This window comes from Ambystoma mexicanum, chromosome 6q (assembly GCF_040938575.1).
Source record: "Ambystoma mexicanum isolate Mex_15411 chromosome 6q, UKY_AmexF1_1, whole genome shotgun sequence".
NCBI classification, from domain to species: domain Eukaryota; kingdom Metazoa; phylum Chordata; class Amphibia; order Caudata; family Ambystomatidae; genus Ambystoma; species Ambystoma mexicanum.
The window spans coordinates 1,464,379,342-1,464,401,692 of record NC_090937.1 but is presented as its reverse complement, the minus strand read 5'-3'; the positions used below and the strand labels follow the sequence as shown (position 1 = coordinate 1,464,401,692).

The following is a 22,351-nucleotide window of genomic DNA, read 5'->3' as shown; positions in this document are numbered from 1 at the left end:
GACACATCTGCTAGTGTCACTGATAATGGGTGGAAGATGGGCAGTAGGTAAGAGGCCCAGATTGGAAGGTCACGGGGTTTGATGGCCTTAGACAATGCCTCATGGCAATTGTAGAGTTGACTGCAGAGGCAAAACGTCCTTTGGCTATGTGGCAGTCAAGGATTCTATTTTGTAGGGATGTCTATTAGGCAATTACCTTCCTGATGCTGACATAGTTGCTGCAGTGAGAACTCTGAGAGCAACAAGAGAAGAGGACGCTTGATGCGCTTTTCTGCTGAAGAGCGCAAGAGTCTGCAGACCCCGGTAGCTCCTAGTCCAGACCCTAAGACGATTAAGGAGACTGCTCATGTGGGAGTGGACCCAATGACCACTGATGATGTGCCTACTATAATGGCACATGATGCAGTGATCTCCGGGTTGCCTACCGGTATAGAAAAGGAACCTGACATGAAGGCCACAGAGGCTTCAGAACTGAAAGGCCTGCCAGAACTGAGTGAGTTGTCCTCACCTGGAGGGTCAAGACATGTCGACTTTTAGAAGGAAAGTGGGGACTGCCCCCTTCTGGTGGGTCTGGGGAAGCAAACAGAGGACCCAGCTTAGTGCAAGAGCCCTGTGTTGTTCCAAAACAGTGAGTGTTAATACGTGGCTAGAATGGCATTTTGGTGCAGCCAGTCTAACCATTTCTTAGTGTGACATTTTTTACTGGTAATCTCTAATCAAGCAAGCAGTATAAGTGGGATTACATGGCTAAATGGGCATTTTGGTGCAGTCAGTATACCTATTTCTCACTGTGGCATGACATTTGTACTGGGCAAGCATGATACATGTTATACTGTGGCCATACTGGCATTTTGTTGCAGCCAGTCTAGCTATAGCCAGCCATCGATCTCCTAAAATCTTCCCCTCTACTTGGGAGTGAGTTCTATGTTTCACTGGAAAACGTCTTCAGAACAAAGTAGTTAATGGGGAGGTGGGTCTGTGCTACTCCAGTGGTGATTCGGGAGATGTGACACTTAGATAACTCGGCATCATTCTGTTCCCCCTTTGGTGAATATTGAGAATCAATACAGAATGTTCGTGCCACAATGACAGAATTTCCTTGAAATTAGGAAATGGAATGTCTGTAAAGAAAACTTGCTTGCGCCCAAAGCAAGCGTGAATCTGCATTTTACCTTTGCCCGAATGTGGGTCAATGCTCTTATGAGTTCGGGGGTTGGCAATCGGCGCTTCACCAGTATGTCACTGACAGTCAAGAGCCACACATTGTATATTATTTCTTTATTATAGTGTTATGGATTGCGACATCACATTGAAAGGTGAACAGTATTGTATTTTCATTATTAGTGCCCTCAAATACATTCATTTCAACACCACCCTCCAGAAGCCTTTTCTGCACGAGAACATGGCTGATTACACACCCTCCGGCTGATAGAATAGGTGAATTGCCACAACCCTGCTGTTTTTACTTCAAGGTCTTTTTGTGCTATCTACACATTTATGAACTTTGGAAGTTACTACACATGTTTTATTTTGTAGGCACACTATTAACATATCTCATTGTTAGAAAGACTGTTGTATTGACTATTGTCAACCTAGATCCACTGCTAATTGTCATGTTATGATAGAGAAAGTGGACTACGGAAATGTACATCGTTCACATAGTAAACCCATGTTGTAGACGCGCATCTTTCAGGCCTAAACATATGGCCATGCATTTTTTTGTAGCTACTATACCATGTCATTATGTTCATTTATCTGAAGCAATACTGGCAAGGCTTACTCCGTAATAGTTTCCAAAATTCGTCTAAAATGTTTCTAACCAGGTAATCAGGGCTTTAAGTGGGACATGGCTAGCCGGGGCAGATAGTTGCTTGTTTTGTTCCTCCCCTCCCTTTCTGCACCCTCTCCCTCACCTTTTGTTTTTCTCTGGCTCTACCAGAAATGTCATCAGGCCTAGTACGGTTGTCGCCTGCCTGTTTCCATTTACTTCCCACTCTCCCCCTCCCTTCCTTATCTAAGTCTTAGCTCTTGCACTATCTGAAATGGCGTCAGGCCGAGTATGATAGTTAATTTCACATCCTTACTGTTCATGGCCTGTAAGAATGTCATTGTATTTTTCCTTGTTCCCTTCCCTTGCCTTGAAGCGCTTTGAAACACATTGTATATAGGCGCTATATAAATAAACTATCATATCATATCATCGGCAACTGAGACGGGTCCTTGCTGGGCTCACTAACGTCCCCTAGTTGTACGGTTGATCAGGCTGCTAGGAGAAAAAACACTTTTTTCTACTGCCTAAAGCCTCTCGCGCCTTATGCGCGAGAGCTTCAGGCTTTAGAAAAAAGGACCTTGGATTATAGCTGCATTTCCTTTTTGCAGCGGCGAACCCCACCAGGCATCCCTTAACTAAAGATCGTAGCACCATCACTATCGCATTCCATGTGACAGGGTGATGATAGCAGCAAACGGATGCCTGGCAGGGGTTGACGCCACAATTAAGGAGCAAAAGGAGAGGTGGGAGGTGGCCCTTACCCAAGTCCACTCGCCGCCTGTGAAGCCACTACCTTAAAGCCCCGCCCCTGGCCGGGCCCTTCCTCAATATCACATCCCACTTAAAGCACTGAAGGTACGTTTTATGCAATGTCAGACTTATTATCACATAAACTCACTATTAGTTGAAACACTTGTGTCTTGAGTTCAACCCAATGCTTCCTTTAACCCACACCAATGCATAAAATAGTAGAGTCCTACATTCGCATGGTACTGGACAATGTTTTGCACCCGAGTTGATAAATGCGAAGGCACACTTGGTTGAAGACATTTGAATCACACCAGGAGCTGGTTTACATACGCATGTAAGCCATGACCGTTTACAAGGCTGTTTAGAACTAGCAACGGCACCCCCTTTAAGGCACAGAGCTAGCTTACAGAGAATCAGGGGGTGGCGTTATGTTTGTAGATGGGCAGGTCATGGACTGAAGAGCCAGCTTGGACATGGGCGGTCAACAGGTGGGTAAACAAAACCTAACAATACACACAGGAGAGGGATGGGATGCCCAGGAGGGACACAACCTATCTTCACTGCCATGCCAAATAGTTTCAGCTTAGAGGCAGCACTCACAGCACCACGCATTAGCCAAAACTAAAGGAGGGCACACATTGAGTTCGCTGCTGATGGCACTTTGGAGTCAATGCCACGGGGCAATGCTCCTTTCCACTGCATAACATAGCGGGTGCTTTCATCCACACGCATTTGCCACTTCCATTGCCTCTTGGCTATTGTGCATGTGCACAAATACACTCACACAAACACTGCGCCTGAGCCTGCGTGGATTCAGGCGCTGTAGCTTGCAGGCACTGTTAACGTGAGATTCAGAAATGACTGCACAATTAAGAAAAACCTTTGACTTGGGCATATCTTTTAAGGCCCGGTTATTACGAAGGCTGTTATTGGTGTTAAGGCCCGACTGGAAACATGCTGTTGTGTATTGCACCCCGATGTCATACCTGCTGCAGCACTGATGGAGCACTGCTGTGTGCACAGTGTCTAGACAGGTCTGAAAGTGGCGCTATGCATTAGATGCCGGTTTCCTCTCTGCACTGTTAGGAACGGGGGGCTCTTTGACAGCCCCCTCAAAATGCTGCTGGCCTTCTTAGCTAAGCTTGCTGCTTCCGGGAGCCCCAAAATACCCTCAGCGTGGGTCGCATCAGCGAGGAAAGGAGGCGAACGCAGGCAGTTTGCCAGTTTGCAAATGCATGGTGTGAGCTTTACAATGGAGGATTCAATACTTTATTGTGTTTTGTATAGCACCAGTAAACAGTGTTTGTGCATGCACACAGCTGTCCGATGGGGAGGCGCGTTGTGCAACGCAACTTGACACTTTCTTTAATGTATGTTAATGAATATGATGTTACACTGTTCACAGGGGCAGGTGTGCTTTAAAGGACTACATGTCAAATGATGTCTCTACCATAATGTGTTACGTGTCAGTCCAAGCCGGATAGGGAGCCCAGCGGGTTCAGCCTTTGCTGTTGTGATCTGGAGGTCACAGGTTCAAATCCTGGCAAGACCGACCTTCAGCCTTCTGAGGTTGATAAACGAGTACACACTTCGGTTGGGTGAACATTTGATGTAAAGCGCTTTGGTGAAAGCGCTATATGTATAAATAGCACATCACTATTACAAAGCGTGATCCTGTGCATATTCGGATACTTCCATCTTGTATTAAGATATTAGGGACATTCAATTCCAACGCTGGTATATTTCTCTCGGATTTAGCTATTGAAGGGCTCTCAGCTTGACAGTTATCATTAGTCTACTTTTCCAGAAGCTAGAAAAGTCTGTGTTTGTAACCATGCGATATGTGAATAGACTAGTCAGACCTCAAGTGGCACAGCCCCACCCTCAGACAATTACACTAAAGATTGCCCATCGCTCTCTTTACACAACACAGATGCATGATGTGTTTGCAGAAATGCAAATGGACTTTTTCTGGTACAACCTGTCAACACATCAAATAGACCAAACCTGGGGGGGCACATGTTAGCATTGACACTAAATGCCCCTAGCATCTTAACACAAGGCGGAGGTATTCCTATACACTCTTTGGACTACATGTACCAAATCATGGAAAGACATATTTTGTCACGTCATGCCGTGGGGTCTAATCTTCTATGGATAATGGTATGTACAGAAATGAGTAATAACATATCTTTTAGGCAAGATTATTCCAACATGTACATTTAGTTAACCGGCATAGTCATTTCGATTTGTCATAGCAATAAACTTTATCGGAGGACTTCTGTTGATGCAATCTTCACAGTATCACCGCCTACGATCAATATTGGTTCAAATGCATTGATGATATGATTGGAATGGACGGGCAAGACTGGCTCGCTTGTGGCTGAAGTCCGGAAAGGGCAGCTGTCCAGGAGATGAGCGGTGCCGCTCTTGCCACATCGGTTGTGTCTTTGGAACTCACCAAATACTCCTAAAGGCACAGTTGTGAAAGTGTGAAAGTTCTGCCAGATCTTTGGCACAAGGGCAACTGATTATTATCCAGAGTCACAGCAAAGTTTTGCTAGTTGCAGGAAGGGGGCAAGTGCTAAATAAATTACATAGTCTGCAAGGCTGGCTCGCCTGAAGGCCACAGAAGCGCAGCGTGGTCTTCAGTGGGATAAGAAGTCCTTCGGCTGAACGCCAGCTTCAAATTGTCACTGCCGGAAGCGGCCGGCGATCTTCCACATGCACAATGTCATTTTTTTGCAGAGGGAAGAAACCCTGTTTCAAAGTTCTCTTGACTCGGCCTTCACATACATCATTCCTAAAAAGAAACAAACAAAAAAAGTTACAATTACCCATTTGACATCTCCTTGCAAATACATGCTACAGTTGTTTAGCCAACGTGTTTTGCGAGCAGTTTCTGCATAGGACAACACAAAGCTACAAGGCCAATAATCACACTGAATGCAGGTATGGGCAGGAGCATAGGTCCTGGCCTACAGTAACACATGGCATATTCTCCAGCTGTGCCTTGGCTCTCATTCAAGTGACCTTCTGAAAAAGTCTACTCGCTTGACCTGTTGTTCAATAATCACACATTATTGGGGGGAGGTGCATTCTCTCCTAATCTATAGTAGTCTCACCTAGATTAGATTGAAAATCTTCTGACCGATCGTGCGTCTCCATTCATTCCTACAATTAACCCATATGAAAGTCTTTCAATCTCTTCTTGTAGAATTTTTGATTCAAATCTTCTTGGTGCTCCCTGATCAATGTTCAACCTTTCGGAGAAGCAACACATTTTCCCCGGTACACCTCTGGTCATTGATCCCACTGAGTCTCGGAGAAGCAGCACATTTTCCCCGGTACACCTCTGGTCATTGATCCCACTGAGTGTCGGAGAAGCAACACCTTTTCCCAGGTACACCTCTGGTCATTGATCCCACTGAGTCTCGGAGAAGCAGCACATTTTCCCAGGTACACCTATGGTCATTGATCCCAATGAGTCTCTGAGAAGCAACACATTTTCCCCGGTACACCTCTGGTCACTGATCCCACTGAGTCTCGGAGAAGCAACACATTTTCCCCGGTACACCTCTGGTCATTGATACCAATGAGTCCCTGAGAAGCAACACATCTTCCCCCAGTACACCTCTGGTCATTGATCCCACTGAGTCTCAGAGAAGCAACACATTTTCCCCGGTACACCTCTGGTCACTGATCCCACTGAGTCTCGGAGAAGCAACACATTTTCCCCGGTACACCTCTGGTCATTGATACCAATGAGTCCCTGAGAAGCAACACATTTTCCCCGGTACACCTCTGGTCACTGATCCCAATGAATCTCTGAGAAGCAACACATTTTCCCCGGTACACCTCTGGTCATTGATACCAATGAGTCCCTGAGAAGCAACACATCTTCCCCCGGTACCCCTCTGGTCATTGATCCCACTGAGTCTCGGAGAAGCAACACATTTTCCCCGGTACACCTCTGGTCACTGATCCCACTGAGTCTCGGAGAAGCAACACATTTTCCCCGGTACACCTTTGGTCATTGATCCCACTGAGTCTCGGGGAAGCAACACATTTTCCCAGGTACACCTTTGGTCATTGATCCCACTGAGTCTCGGAGAAGCAACACATTTTCCAGGTACACCTCTAGTCATTGATCCCACTGAGTCTCTGAGAAGCAACACATTTTCCCAGATACACATCTGGTCATTGATCACATTGAGTCTCGGAGAAGCAACACATTTTCCAGGTAAACCTCTGGTCATTGATCCCAATGAGTCTCTGAGAAGCAACACATTTTCCCAGGTACACATCTGGTCATTGATCACACTGAGTCTCGGAGAAGCAACACATTTTCCCAGGTACACCTCTGGTCATTGATCCCACTTAGTCTCGGAGAACCAACACATTTTCCCAGGTACACCTCTGGTCATTGATCCCACTGAGTCTCGGAGAAGCAACACATTTTCCCAGGTACACCTCTGGTCATTGATCCCACTGAGTCTCGGAGAAGCAACACATTTTCCCAGGTACACCTCTGGTCATTGATCCCACTGAGTCTCGGAGAACCAACACATTTTCCCAGGTACACCTCTGGTCATTGATCCCACTGAGTCTCGGAGAAGCAACACATTTTCCCAGGTACACCTCTGGTCATTGATCCCACTGAGTCTCGGAGAAGCAACACATTTTCCCAGGTACACCTCTGGTCATTGATCCCACTGAGTCTCGGAGAAGCAACACATTTTCCCCGGTACACCTCTGGTCATTGATCCCACCGAGTCTCGGAGAAGCAACACATTTTCCCAGGTACACCTTTGGTCATTGATCCCACCGAGTCTCGGAAAAGCAACACATTTTCCCCGGTAGACCTCTGGTCATTGATCCCACCGAGTCTCGGAGAAGCAACACATTTTCCCAGGTACACCTCTGGTCATTTAACCCACCGAGTCTCGGAGAAGCAACACATTTACCCCAGGTACACCTCTGGTCATTGATCCCACCGAGTCTCGGAGAAGCAACACATTTTCCAGGTACACCTCTGGTCATTGATCCCACTGAGTCTCGGAGAAGCAACACATTTTCCCCAGTACACCTGTGGTCATTGATCCCACTGAGTCTCGGAGAAGCAACACATTTTCCCAGGTACACCTCTGGTCATTTAACCCACTGAGTCTCGGAGAAGCAACACATTTACCCCAGGTACACCTCTGGTCATTGATCCCAATGAGTCTCTGAGACGCAACACATTTTGCCCGTTACACCTCTGGCCATTGATCCCAATGAGTCTCTGAGAAGCAACACATTTTCCCAGATACACCTCTGGTCATTGATCCCAATGAGTCTCTGAGAAGCAACACATTTTCCCAGGTACACCTCTGGTCATTTAACCCACTGAGTCTCTGAGAAGCAACACATTTACCCCAGGTACACCTATGGTCATTGATCCCAATGAGTCTCTGAGAAGCAACACATTTTCCCCGGTACACCTCTGGTCATTGATCCCAATGAGTCTCTGAGAAGCAACACATTTTCCCAGATACACCTCTGGTCATTGATCCCACTGAGTCTCGGAGAAGCAACACCTTTTCCCAGGTACACCTCTGGTCATTGATCCCACTGAGTCTCGGAAGAAGCAACACATTTTCCCAGGTACACCTCTTGTCATTGATCCCGCTGAGTCTCTGAGAACCAACACATTTTCCCAGGTACACCTCTGGTCATTGATCCCACTGAGTCTCGGAGAAGCAACACATTTTCCCAGGTACACCTCTGGTCATTGATCCCACTGAGTCTCTGAGAAGCAACACCTTTTCCCAGGTACACCTCTGGTCATTGATCCCAATGAGTCTCTGAGAAGCAACACATTTTCCCAGATACACCTCTGGTCATTGATCCCACTGAGTCCCGGAGAAGCAACACCTTTTCCCAGGTACACCTCTGGTCATTGATCCCACTGAGTCTCGGAAGAAGCTACACATTTTCCCAGGTACACCTCTGGTCATTGATCCCGCTGAGTCTCGGAGAACCAACACATTTTCCCAGGTACACCTCTGGTCATTGATCCCACTGAGTCTCGGAGAAGCAACACATTTTCCCAGGTACACCTCTGGTCATTGATCCCACTGAGTCTCGGAGAAGCAACACATTTTCCAGGTACACCTCTAGTCATTGATCCCACTGAGTCTCGGAGAAGCAACACATTTTCCAGGTACACCTCTAGTCATTGATCCCACTGAGTCTCGGAGAAGCAACACATTTTCCCCGGTACACCTCTGGTCATTGATCCCACTGAGTCTCGGAGAAGCAACACATTTTCCCCGGTACACCTCTGGTCATTGATCCCACCGAGTCTTGGAAAAGCAACACATTTTCCCCGGTAGACCTCTGGTCATTGATCCCACCGAGTCTCGGAGAAGCAACACCTTTTCCCAGGTACACCTCTGGTCATTGATCCCACTGAGTCTCGGAAGAAGCAACACATTTTCCCAGGTACACCTCTGGTCATTGATCCCACTGAGTCTCGGAGAAGCAACACCTTTTCCCAGGTACACCTCTGGTCATTGATCCCACTGAGTCTCGGAAGAAGCAACACATTTTCCCAGGTACACCTCTGGTCATTGATCCCGCTGAGTCTCGGAGAACCAACACATTTTCCCAGGTACACCTCTGGTCATTGATCCCACTGAGTCTCGGAGAAGCAACACATTTTCCCAGGTACACCTCTGGTCATTGATCCCACTGAGTCTCGGAGAAGCAACACATTTTCCAGGTACACCTCTAGTCATTGATCCCACTGAGTCTCGGAGAAGCAACACATTTTCCCCGGTACACCTCTGGTCATTGATCCCACTGAGTCTCGGAGAAGCAACACATTTTCCAGGTACACCTCTAGTCATTGATCCCAATGAGTCTCGGAGAAGCAACACATTTTCCCCGGTACACCTCTGGTCATTGATCCCACTGAGTCTCGGAGAAGCAACACATTTTCCCCGGTACACCTCTGGTCATTGATCCCACTGAGTCTCGGAGAAGCAACACATTTTCCCCGGTACACCTCTGGTCATTGATCCCACTGAGTCTCGGAGAAGCAACACATTTTCCCCAGTACACCTGTGGTCATTGATCCCACTGAGTCTCGGAGAAGCAACACATTTTCCCCGGTACACCTCTGGTCATTGATCCCACTGAGTCTCGGAGAAGCAACACATTTTCCCCGGTACACCTCTGGTCATTGATCCCACTGAGTCTCGGAGAAGCAACACATTTTCCAGGTACACCTCTAGTCATTGATCCCAATGAGTCTCGGAGAAGCAACACATTTTCCCCGGTACACCTCTGGTCATTGATCCCACTGAGTCTCGGAGAAGCAACACATTTTCCCCGGTACACCTCTGGTCATTGAACCCACTGTGCCCTGACCACAGAGTGCAGTCATCCACTGAGTCTTTTCACTTCCTCATAGCAGGAGGGAGAATGCTTTGCTCAAAATGTCCAATACGCAATGAGGACAACAGTGTGTAGGTCCCTGGCCATCTCCTGTATATTGTGGTGATGCAGCTTTAAAACTTTCCATGCACGCATCCCACAGATGATTTGGGACACTGGTTGCAGGAGCAGCAGATTGTGGGCTTTTGCCCTTAGCGAAAGAATATGATAAATATTTCTATTGGACAATCTGCAGGTGGTTATGTATGTAGGTGATTTATATCGCCCCCACACTCCTACAATTCAGAAAAGAACTCGAGACCCACCTCTTCAAGGAGTCTCTCCTCCTCAACACCTAGGTCATCACGTCGCCCCTCGCGTCCCTTGACTCGCTAGATGCTGCCCGCCCTCTCCTCCCCGCCACCTAGTACAGCTTTAACCCTCCTCTGCCCCCCTCTGAATCCTACCCCCCGCTGTATATCTGTTCTGTTACCACTGACAAGTGCCTCATTATGCATCTGTAATGTTGTACACCTCTGTAAAGCACGCTGTTATGTATCTGTACTGTTGTATACCTCTGTACAGCACTCCATTATGTATCTGTATTGGTGTATACCTCTGTAATGCACTCCGTTATGCATCTGTATTGTTCTATACCTCTGTAAAGCGCTCCGTTATGTATCTGTATTGGTGTACACCTCTGTAAAGCCCTCTGTTATGTATCTGTATTGGTGTACACCTCTGTAAAGCCCTCTGTTATGTATCTGTATTGGTGTATACCTCTGTAAAGCCCTCCCCTTATGTATCTGTATTGGTGTATAGATCTGTAAAGCCCTCTGTTATGTATCTGTATTGGTGTATACCTTTGTAAAAGCCCTCCCCCTTATGTATCTGTATTGGTGTATATCTCTGTAAAGCCCTCCCCGTATGTATCTGTATTGGTGTATAGATCTGTAAAGCCCTCTGTTATGTATCTGTATTGGTGTATACCTTTGTAAAAGCCCTCCCCCTTATGTATCTGTATTGGTGTATATCTCTGTAAAGCCCTCCCCGTATGTATCTGTATTGGTGTATAGATCTGTAAAGCCCTCTGTTATGTATCTGTATTGGTGTATACCTTTGTAAAAGCCCTCCCCCTTATGTATCTGTATTGGTGTATATCTCTGTAAAGCCCTCCCCGTATGTATCTGTATTGGTGTATACCTTTGTAAAAGCCCTCCCCCTTATGTATCTGTATTGGTGTATATCTCTGTAAAGCCCTCCCCCTTATGTATCTGTATTGGTGTATATCTCTGTAAAGCCCTCCCCGTATGTATCTGTATTGGTGTATACCTGTGTAAAGCCCTCCCCTTATGTATCAGTATTGATGTATACCTCTGTAAAGCGCTCTGTTATTTATCTGTATTGGTGTATACCTCTGTAAAGCGCTCCGTTGCTTCTCTGAGCTAGGTCCACGGTCAATAAATACCATGATAATAATAATTATTATTATAGAGCAAACCTAGCAAGAAAGTGACAGAGCGCTGTGCAAATAAGCGACTGGAACATAGAAGGTGCGGGAGAACTCGTGTATAATCGTCTCTGTTTTTCTAGGAGCAATGCCGAGATAAAGACACAGTTTGTTTGGGATCTGAAGTTTTGCTGTCCCTCGCTGTCACTCGGAACAGTTCTTTCTTTCTGGCCTGGAAGTGATTTAGTTACGTATCATTAATTTTATCTCAACATTGACGAGTTTGCTAGGTGCGGCTGTTGAGTGTTGAGCATTGTGTCTCTTGTCAGCTAATTTTCAAACTTTCCCCCTTGAGGATTTTCTGTGTCAGTAGAAATTTGGACCACCATGATGCTGGAACATTATGCTTGGCAGGGACGCCATTGGTATTCTCTGTAACATTTCCAGCACAGTACATGCCTTATGCATGTACTTGTACAAACACATCCCACTGCTTAACAACCTTTACTTGGCCGCGGACCAACCCGATCATCTAGGAAATGATGGGTTTGGTGATGGCTAAACAAGATGGCGACTTGTCCTCAGGTTCTGTGTAACCTGGTCTTGAGCTTGAGGGAACTGTGCAGCGGATACTTTGCGACCCAGATCTTTTGCTGAACACTTATATAGATTGCTTGATGGCACAGGGTTCATGAACTGGTGACATTGTCTAAGACCAGTCCAGGGAGAGTGTTGGCGCTGGATATTAGTGGCTCTAGGTTTGGGAGGAGTACGTGGTTGTGCATTTTGACACACCCCAGGTCCAATGCACACCATTCAGGTGAGGTGTTGGCTTTGGTCATCTTTGGGACCACCTAACTGAATGTGTGTCTTATTTGGGTGGTACTGCTTGCCACCTAGTTCACGGTGCAATTATATAATCCCAGATCCACCCAATCCATGTACTGTACCAGTTTGAATTTAAGATCTAACACATGCATAATGTGAGAAGTGAGGCACTAGGGGCAGCATTACATAAGCAATACCAGATCCATGCTTACCCTAGTGCCAGCACAAGTACAACATTTTCCCCAGTGCAAAATGAATTGAGAGAACAAGTGGGCAATATTACAGAATATTTGCCCTGGTGTGCGTGTAGTTTGCAATGGACCAAAAAATTACCTAGTGCCAAACACATTATTTCAATGGGTTTCTGCAGCAGGGCCAAGGACTAGGACTGCAGCAAACATTGCCCTCGTACGAAAATGCTTTGGAAGAATATTTTTTTCTCTAGGGTACTTTTTGCCCTGGTGCCAATTGCACTGGCACGGGTGCACATTTTCTGTAATAATGCCCATGATTTTTACACTGGGGGAATTGTTTCCCCAATTGCTAATTGCACTTGCACCGTTTGCAAAGTTTCTGAAATGCCATACTAGCTGTTTTTGCAGATCACCAATTTTCAGAAATGTGTTGCCCCAATGTACATGTTGACAACCCGGAGGTCTACAGCACCGGGCACCTCTAAATGTGTCAAAGGACATGTGTTACCAGGCAGGAGTCCTCTCGATGTCCATTTTTAGTTTTGGCCAGGGGAGTTGCTAGGTCTGGAAAAGACCCGGGGCTACGCTGATGTCGGAACTGTTGGGACTGGGGGCTAGCTAATCTTTTGGCTGTAGCTCCTGAGATTCTATCCGGGGCTACAACCAAAAGATCAGGGGCTATAGCCCCCTTAGCCCCCCCCTAGCAACGCCCCTGGTTGGCTATTAGGTGGCGCTGAAAGCACTACACTTAAGCCGAAACTATTGTCATTAAAATAAGAGCTTTAACGTAAGAGCTTCAAACAGAGGCTTTGAATGAGTGTCTGCGATGCTTTTCAGTTTAGACAACATATGAGGATGGATACTTAGGCTTTTCTTGGTTTTTGGCTATGGGTCCACCCATTCAACGCCCATCTCTCAGGCAAATATATATGATTTTCCACCCATTCCCACCCTCCCCGCCCAAAACCACACCCCTTTTGCACTCTTTCAATGCATTTGTATTGTGTGCTGAATTTTGCAGTCATTTTTACTTCCAAAATGGCGGCCACCATAGGCTGATGTTTCCAAAATGTTATTTTACTTGTTAAGTACGGAGGCTGCCACCTTAGCAGCGTCATGAAGTCCTAGGCGGGACACTAGTGTGTTACTGATTGGTCCTTAGAAGAGTGCCACTCTGGCAGCTTGTTTGTCGATCAGCTCACACTGATGGTGTTGTACATGCCTGTCCTACCGGCAACTGCACTTATCTGTATTTGCTTTCATTTTGGTAGCGAGAAACAAAACGTTCTGTACATATCCATGCTTGGCTGACACGATCCCAACTTTGGGTGCCATAGAGTGGTAGATGAGATGCAAGGACTGACACATTAACCAGCAGTGACAGAACGTATTTGCACATGATGCAAGATTTTCAATTGCATTATTAACATCTATGCACAGGTGATGGGGTGGGATGGGCAATCATGTGGGGAGGGGGCTATACAGTTTAAAGACTGCAAACTCTTTGCAGGAAAAGAAGGTGCTCAGCCTAGAAGCTCCCACCCTATGGAGGCTGATGACCCCTAGACGTTTGCAGAATTCAGCCTTGATCATGGTGTAAGTTAGGACCCACACAAACACAGGGGAATGCATACAGCACATAATGCTGATAGTAGAACACTGGTGCCAGCAATGGCAGACCCTCCCAGGGGGCTGTTGTCTCGTGGCAACCTCTACATAATGTCCCTGGAGTGGCTACAGGACCCAAACACCCTCCACCCTCCAGCCTCCAGCCACAAGGGCCGTATTACATACAGCGAAGATACAGTGAAGATATGTTCGCCCACTTCAAGAACTGATGCCCAGTGTGGGCTTGGTTTCCGTGAGGGAATAGTCAGGATATATGTCTTATTGCATGAAAGCAGGAGGTGATGAAATAGAGAAGAAAACACATACTAGCTACTAATATCAAATGGCTTTGGGCAATATTAAATGCCTGTGAATATGAAATTCAAACAACCTTTATGATCAAACAACTTGAGACTGTTTTCAATCCCTAGTCTTAGATTCCACTGAAAACTATTTATTTTATATTAATTATCAGAATTTGAGCAGGGTTCAACACTGAGGGGGTATCTTGATGCCACGACCAGAGTGGTCAAGAGAGGTCCGGAGAGTTGGAGTTATGGGAAAAGCCTGTTCTTCAGGGATCGCCAACAGGGGAGGTGGCTAGGATGCGGCAAGCTATTCCAGAGACTCACGACAAATGCTTTCAACCCACCACCATCTGATCGGGACCGGTTAACCGGAGAGCAGGTTTCTGGGTGATCAGTGTGGATTTTTGGAGAGGGTGTATTGATGGAATTTAGATACGGTTAAGAGGCCCTTTTTTGAAGTAAGCACGAGGGACAATACATAAGGATTTGCGGTCACTAGATTTTGATACAGGCAGCCAAGGGAGAGAGAATGAAGCTGGGGAAATGTGTTGTCTCTAGCACATGGCTGTTTTGGTTTTATGCAGGCCATTCTTTCGGACTTCCGGGCTTCCGGGCTTTAACCGCTGGTACATCCCACGGCTGCAGACTCCACAGCTATCTCATTGATTGTAGAGCTGGTCTCTAGCCCCAGTTGCTGTCCCCAAGTCAGATGCTGCCACCTGTCTGCTCCTCTCTCCCTCAGCAATTTCCACTTTCCCCACTGCTCATTGTTCTCAAAGAGATGCCACGGGGGACCTATGTGAGTAGTGATGGAGAGGATTCTGAGAAACTTGACTGTCATGTAATTTATATCCCAATTTCTTTTATCTCAGCGGTACCCAAATCTGGGGTTCGCCTTATGCCAACATGGTGGAACACTTTACCTTTCGCACAGTATAAAAGGAGATTGTTTATTTCCATCTACTTGATTATTATAGAATGATACAATGTTTTATAAATATGTCTGTTTATTTCTTTGTAGAGCACTCAGTTAATTATTCATTGGCGCCTTGGCAGATTCCAGCAGTGGTTTCTCCCAGGTGTCTTTGTAGAATAGGTGGGTCTTGAATCTTACGCTGAAACACATCAGGCTTTGGGTGGTCTTACGTTTTCTGGGAGTTTATTCCAGAGCCAGGAAGGGGTTGTAGTCTTTATTCCAGATCCGGGAAAGGGTTGTAGCGAATTGTCTGCCCCCTTAGGCCCTCGCACACCGTTTATGAGGATTAGCGGGCAGTTGTCCTCTGTGGAGCATAGGGTTATGGTGGGTGGGTATCTTGGGTTCATGTAGCCAGGGAGGTCTGGGGCCATGTAGGCTCAGATTACCTTGAAGATCCTGCCTGCACCAGAAGCCAATCTTCATGCCAAAGATGAGCCTACCCTCAGCATTCTTGGCTTTTTGTAATCCTGTGATTTGATAGGAGGGGAGGCTTGCGCAGAAGGAGAGGAACTAGGGCTGCTTTGGATCCACACTGGAAAATATTGACCTGTGTTAGGTTTCCAAATGAAAGGATTTGACAAAGATGTTTCTAAATATCCATTGGCACAAGCTGCGTGACATAAGCACAGATAGTTATAATGCGCTTAATACCCAGAGGTTTCTAAGTGCGGACCCGGGGATCAAACCTGCGTTGCTCGGTGTCCTCTTGTTTCCAAGGCGAGCGCGTTGCCCCTGAGATATCCTCCCGGTCCTTGTATCCATGGACACCAGATCTTTCATCCGTTCCTCAAAGATGAAAGTGCGGAGAGTAGATTGACAATTGTGCTGTGTTGTTTTAGTTAATGGTGGGTTCCATTTTATTCTTCCACGTCTTAATTAACATACCATTGGCTGCTCAGAGTTCGCTCTTCTGGACAAGAATGTTTGACCAACCTTGAGAGCAACTGTTTTTGATTAATTAGAAGTAAGGTTTCTTCGAATTCCAGCTCACCTGAACAGTCATATCCCATTTCTCTTTGCTGAAAGCTCAGCACTCATCCCTCATGTCTCGCCCCTTAATTGACAATCCCCAGCCTGGCCCAGTATTGGCACAAACATTACATTTGAGAAGAAAGCCGATGGGATTATAAGCCTTTTGCCTAACCCTGGTCTCATTCACTCACTAGAAAGAAACCTAGGGTCATGTTTTGATAAATTCAGAAAGAATAAATCAGCATGAGAAAAGTGACCCGCACTGCAGATTATTTGCATACGTATTGGTATTCTGAAAAACCAATTGGACTTTTCTATTCAATGGGTCAGAGAGCCTAACCGAGCCAGAATGCATTTAGTTGGCATGGCTGGATTATAATCGTCAATGCATTAATTCATGCCTTTATTCATTCAGTCATGCAAGGAAGCACCTTCAAGGGCACACCCTCTCTCCTTGGCTAAATATGAGCGGGTTTCCCAGGTAGCACAGTTGCAGTCACTGCATTTAAAGTAGGCCTTCATGCGAAGGGTTTGCCTTCTGGAAATTCCTATTGGAATTTTCACTTCTGATCTCCAGGCAGGGGGCAGCATAAGCGATGCTTCTTGGTGGTGAAGGAAATCTTTCCTTTAATGAACTTGTATTGATTAAGTTAATCTGAGCTGAACTCGATGTGCCAGTTGGCTTCCATGACATTCTGTAATCTAGTTCTCCACAATGCTAGAGCTTAGTCGGAGGACCTCCCGCCAGCACAGTTAGTACAATGCAGACTCTGAAACATACGAAGAAACCCCAGATATCTAATGGGGTCTTGAGGTCTGTGAAGGATGAATATAGGTGTGTGAGTGACGATTCTGGAAACTTCACATCCTGCGAGGCGTAGTTTATGGTGATCCTCAGGAGACTGAATGGCTGAGGAAACCTATCAGGATTACAATACACTGATCTCTGTAGAGTAGGTACCAGGAGACAAAAAAACCAAGTCGGGAGGGTGGGAAAGGGTATCAACAAAGCAGTCAGTCAAAACAACTTTCCCCGTTTGTTAAAAATAACCTTCTTTTGATTGTACCGTCCTGAACAACTTTAGACCTACTGTCTACCATTGCCATCTAAAGTTTTGGAGAAGATTGTGACTCAACAGCGGCAGAGATTTGTTGAAGAATAAAATATTCTTGATTGTTTCCAGTCTAGTTTTCATCCCAAACCTAGAACGAAAATAGCTCTTATGATATCTTGACATTTAGTGTAATGTTAATGTTAATGTCAATGGGTCTTGTACTGCACACTGTTGCCACTTGCGTGGTCTCTTGGCAATCTGGTGGATATGCAAAGGAAGGGGGACTTCAGGGAAGGGGGTCTTCAGGGAGGAGGGTTTGTTAGTGGGATTGAGATGGAGAAGAGCAAGACAGCTTTGATATGCGGTTGGCAGTTTAATTTCGGAGAAACTGGTCAGTGAGCATTGGTGCCTTTTCGGTTGGTAGCCGTCATGTAGTGTTGAGGTATGATTGTGTATGACTTGGTTTCATGTTGGGTGTTGTGAAGTGTGTGCTGTTTTTGGTGCGATAGAGGTGTGGTTGTGTTTAGTTCAGAGTTTGACAGTGAGTATGAATAATGGTTCGTTTTTAGTGTGGTTAGTTAGTAGCAACATATTTCCATCCCCCAACAATCCATCTAAGTGAGATACCTTTTTTTTCCAATTATCCATCTACGTGCAACACAATCCATCTAAGTGCAAGAGATTTCCTACCCCAACAATCCATCTAAATGCAATACATATCCTACTCCTAACCATCCATCTAAGTGCGACACATGTTTGGTGCTACTTGAAGGTGTCTTGACGATGCCTGCATAGAGACTGCTACTGTGGCCAAGCTTGGAGATGACCAGGCCCTTAATGACTTCAACTTTGTGGTTAAATTCAATTGAAGTTAAAAATCCTTTGTAACTGGAAGAGTGGGAAATACGTGTTCATTGTGACTACGTAGCAGTCGATAATGATCACCAATTTCGTTGATGACTGTGACGGCGTGTGTGCATTCTGCAAGCATGTTAGCCAGGGGAATGGGAGACTAGTGATGGAGTTTCAGATGCATGCATGCCCTCTCACAGATGTTTGAGTCAGTTCATGTGGGCAAAAGATGTGTGAATAGAGATGTTCAAACGTTTCATCGCCTGTAAATAGGGGTGCAGATGTTTGATGCAGAGATCACATTTTTCACAAAGCCTTGGTTGCTCCACTGTCACTTAATAAGGATTGGAGATGTGTGAAAGCAGATTCTTACAGTCTGTAAGGTCACTGATTAAGGACAGTAGATGCATGTAGACAGAGCCCCAGATGACCCACGGTCACTGCAGATATGGGAATTCACATTCCCAGTTGCTCCAAAGTCAGTGGAGAGTGATTGCAGATCAGTGAGTTTCCATTCTCAGATGTTTACAGTCTGTGCTGGACAAACCCAGGTGTACAATGTATCTGTAGTGTAACTTGGAGCCATTGACGGGCTCAGTCCGTGAAGCATAGATCAAGGTGTGTGAATGCTTTCAGAAGGAGATTCCCGCAGAAGGAGAATTCTGGGCTCTGAAAGCAGATGAACCAACTTCTATAAACGCAGGGTCATGGTGTGCAAGTGAAATGTGCATGCATAGGGTCTCTCAACGCTTTACAAGAATCAGGTGGGTTCTCACACTGTTACTTTGTGAATTTGATGACTTCAGGCATGTAACTAGCAACCCTCAACCGAAATACAGATCAGGTTCTATTGCCTTTGGCCACATCCTACCTTCTCTGTATGCGTTAAACTGCTTAGATTGAGGGAAGGCGGGACTAAGTATTCGCTAGTTCTAAGTACCCCACACTTATAAGAAGTAGAGTCTTAACTATGGACCAACTTTTGATTGGCTGGGATGGTATGATATGATATAATATGGCATGCATACCGTGCCTATACACAAGTGTTTCAAGGTGCGACTAGGCAAGGGAGAAGAGACACAGGGAGAACAAAACAATGTTCTTACTAGGCCTAGTGACATTGAGATTGCGCAAGTGCAGGGAAGAGGGGAGGGGAAAAGTGCTGGGGGTGGAGGATGGGCAAGTGCAGGGCATGGGATGAACAAGAAGTAGTGCAGCCAACAGGTGGCAAGTGCGTATGGTAAAAGTGCCACGGCAAATGTCAAATAAGTGCAGGAAAGGGGACTGTAGGGTTACAGATACAGACCACAAGTGCAAGGGATGCCCGGAGGCAGTGTGGGTGTGCATCCGGGTGGGCAGGGCCCTGGGCCTGAATTCAGAGGGTGGCCAGGTGACCAGGGTGGTATCAGACAGGAGAATAGCAACGGAGACGAAGAGAGAAGACAGAAGCAAAGACAAAGGTCTTGAGGTGCTTCCGGAACTGGAGATGATTCTGCTCACGTTTCAGAGAGGCTTGTAGGCTGTTCCAGAGGGAGGAGCCACCCGAAGAAAGAGATCTGCCCTCAACTCGTTGCATGGAGAAGCGACTGACCCTCAAGGAGTTTGAGGTGGAGGAGCGAAGAGCTTGAATAGGAAGATATTTACGAAGAGAGAGTTGGAGATATTTAGGTCCCAGGCCTCAGAATACCTTGTGGACAATCCAGACGGTCTTGAACTTGATCCTTGATGCCACTGGGAGCCAAAGGAGAGATTTTAGGGGTGGAGAGATACGATCCCTCAGCTGGAGGCCAAGGACAATTCTCGCAATCCTGTTCTGGATGAGTTGTAGAGGATGGAGAGTAGAGGCAGGCAGATTTAGAAAGAGGATGAACAGTAGTTCAGCATAGAGAGAACCAGAGCTCTGGAGACAGTGAGCTTCAGGGGGCAGGTGAGGAAAGGAAGAATACCTCTGAGGAGGTGCAGCTGGTAGTTTGACTTCTTAGCAACGTCAGAGATGTGAGGAGAAAAGGAGAGTGAGGAGTCAAAGATGAACCCTAGGTTCTTAGCCTCACAAGTGGGAGCAGGAAGAGGGCCCAGCGTGGGCGGCCAGAAAGAGACAGGAAAGGAAGGTGCAGATGTGTCGATGAGGAGGATCTCCCTCTTACTGGCATTAAGGCAGAGATCATTGGCGGCACACTGCTCCTGGATTGCAGACAGACAATCCGGGATGAGGGAGGCAGAAGAGGTGGCTGAGGGGAGCCGAAAGCGAGCTCAGTGTCAACCGCATAGCACTGAAAGTTGGAGCAGAGAGCAGCGATGCTGTGTGCGAGAGGTGCCAGGTATTGGTTGAACTTCCAATTCCTGTCAAACATACATTTCCCTCTTTCCTAGACAGATCCAGTTTGCCCCTATTGGGCAGAAACATGCACGCAGTTTATACAGCGGTACGCATGCCTACACCGTGCTCATTGGACCCTCTTTGGAAAGTAAAACACATTTTGAAATGAAAGATTATTTTTCTAGAGACTAATAATGGTGAATAAGTGTATTTTTTTCTGGGTGGTATTTCAAGTTATTATAGGGTAAGAGTATTAAGAAGGAACAACATCTCCACCATGACATCACAGCTTTCTGTGTGTATCACCTGCCGGTACAGACAAGACTCACAGAATTAGCATTTTCGAAGTTTGTAATGAGTGCAATGTTTATGGACGACGCGGCGTTTGACTTCATTATGCCTGTATTCTTAAACACGTGTTACGTCACATTGTGTGTTATTACACGATGCAGAACCACTTATACATATATTATACAAATACATGTATATGCCATTCTATGCAAAACATAGATAAGGGAATACGCGGGTGTGTATATATCATGCCCCTTGAAATAGATTTTTGTCATGTGTTGCTACACAAAACACCAAAAAAATAAAAATACATTACATACATACATATACACACACACCAGAAACAAACAAAGAAAAGGAGCGAATAATGGCAACACTATTTTGAGATCTGCCACCATCCATGTCAATAGATTTTGCTCCACCAGGTGTCGCTAAATATATATATATATATTTATTTAGCGATATATATATATATATATATATATATATATATATATAACTATATTATGGGGCAGGCATTCATAACAAAATAGTTCCGGTTAAAATTAACTCCATATATGGAAAACACTTTTTTGGGAGGCCCATAGTATATATACCTATGTATGAGTATCTATATATAGCTACACGGGCTGCATTTAATATGTGTATGGCTTTGCCATAAGCTACTAAGCCCCTTTGCTGTTTTATGGAGCTCCAACTGTTCTGCTGTGCTTCATAAACGAGTTTCCTCTCTCACAAAGAAACCTTTGGCCCGCTTTTTCCTGCTGCCTCGAGAACAGCTGCTCCCAGTGTTGTATCCTGACCGCTGATGAGGTCCTGAAAGTGTTTTTTTGGAACAGATGGCCAGGAGAGAGAGCTGGGGAATGCGCCAGCAGAGAGCTGGGGAATGTGCCAAGTCCCGCGGTGACTGAGTGCTTTGGGTTCCAGCTCGCGTGCCTTTCCCCTGCCCTCTGCCCTAAGTGGCGCCAGCAGGACTTCCCAACTAGCGCGTTGAACATCTGGAGTCTGGGACTGCCAGAGGGGGAGAGAGAAAAAGCCCAGGCTGCAGCTCGGCTCTCATGTACTCCCAGCGACATGACGGCCTCTGATCAAAAAGAAAGCGGGCAGCCGGCCCTGGGAGCCTCGGCGAGGCATCCGCGCGGCCTCACACCACACACGCACCGCGGGCCTGCTGCAGGCTCCACAGCCCAGTCACAGACTCGTCTATTTACGCGCGCTAGGTAACGCGCCAGCAGGGCGCCTGGAGTCCACTTCACGGCGCTGAGTTGTTAAATCTAAGCTGTTTCTGAGCCGGTCAGCCCCCTCCACGCAACAATGCAACAACTGTTTATATTTTCTATTAACAGCAGTCACTGTTCTCACTTTTTAAAATAGTCTCACCCCACCCACCACCCTCCACACCCCCTGAACATCCTCCGGGCCCCAGAGACACACAAACCCAACAGTTTGAAGATCACTGGGCTTGTGGCTAAACGAATGCAGGGCCCCCTTGCCTAATACCTCATGTATCTATTTAGCTGGTTTGTGAAGTGTCTGCCTACTCCTTGAGGCCTATTC

At 46.2% G+C, this 22,351-nt stretch overlaps 1 protein-coding gene across 1 annotated transcript in view; it reads right to left on the bottom strand.

Annotated features, from left to right (window-relative positions):
• Positions 1-1,263: 1,263 nt before the first annotated feature.
• The window catches only part of ATOH8 (atonal bHLH transcription factor 8), a 102,424-nt gene continuing 81,336 nt past the window's right edge, over positions 1,264-22,351 (bottom strand). The window contains exon 3 of the mRNA XM_069632170.1: positions 1,264-5,324. Coding sequence (XP_069488271.1) covers positions 5,319-5,324 — 6 coding nt within the window. The 3' untranslated portion in view covers positions 1,264-5,318. The remainder of the gene's footprint in view (positions 5,325-22,351) is intronic.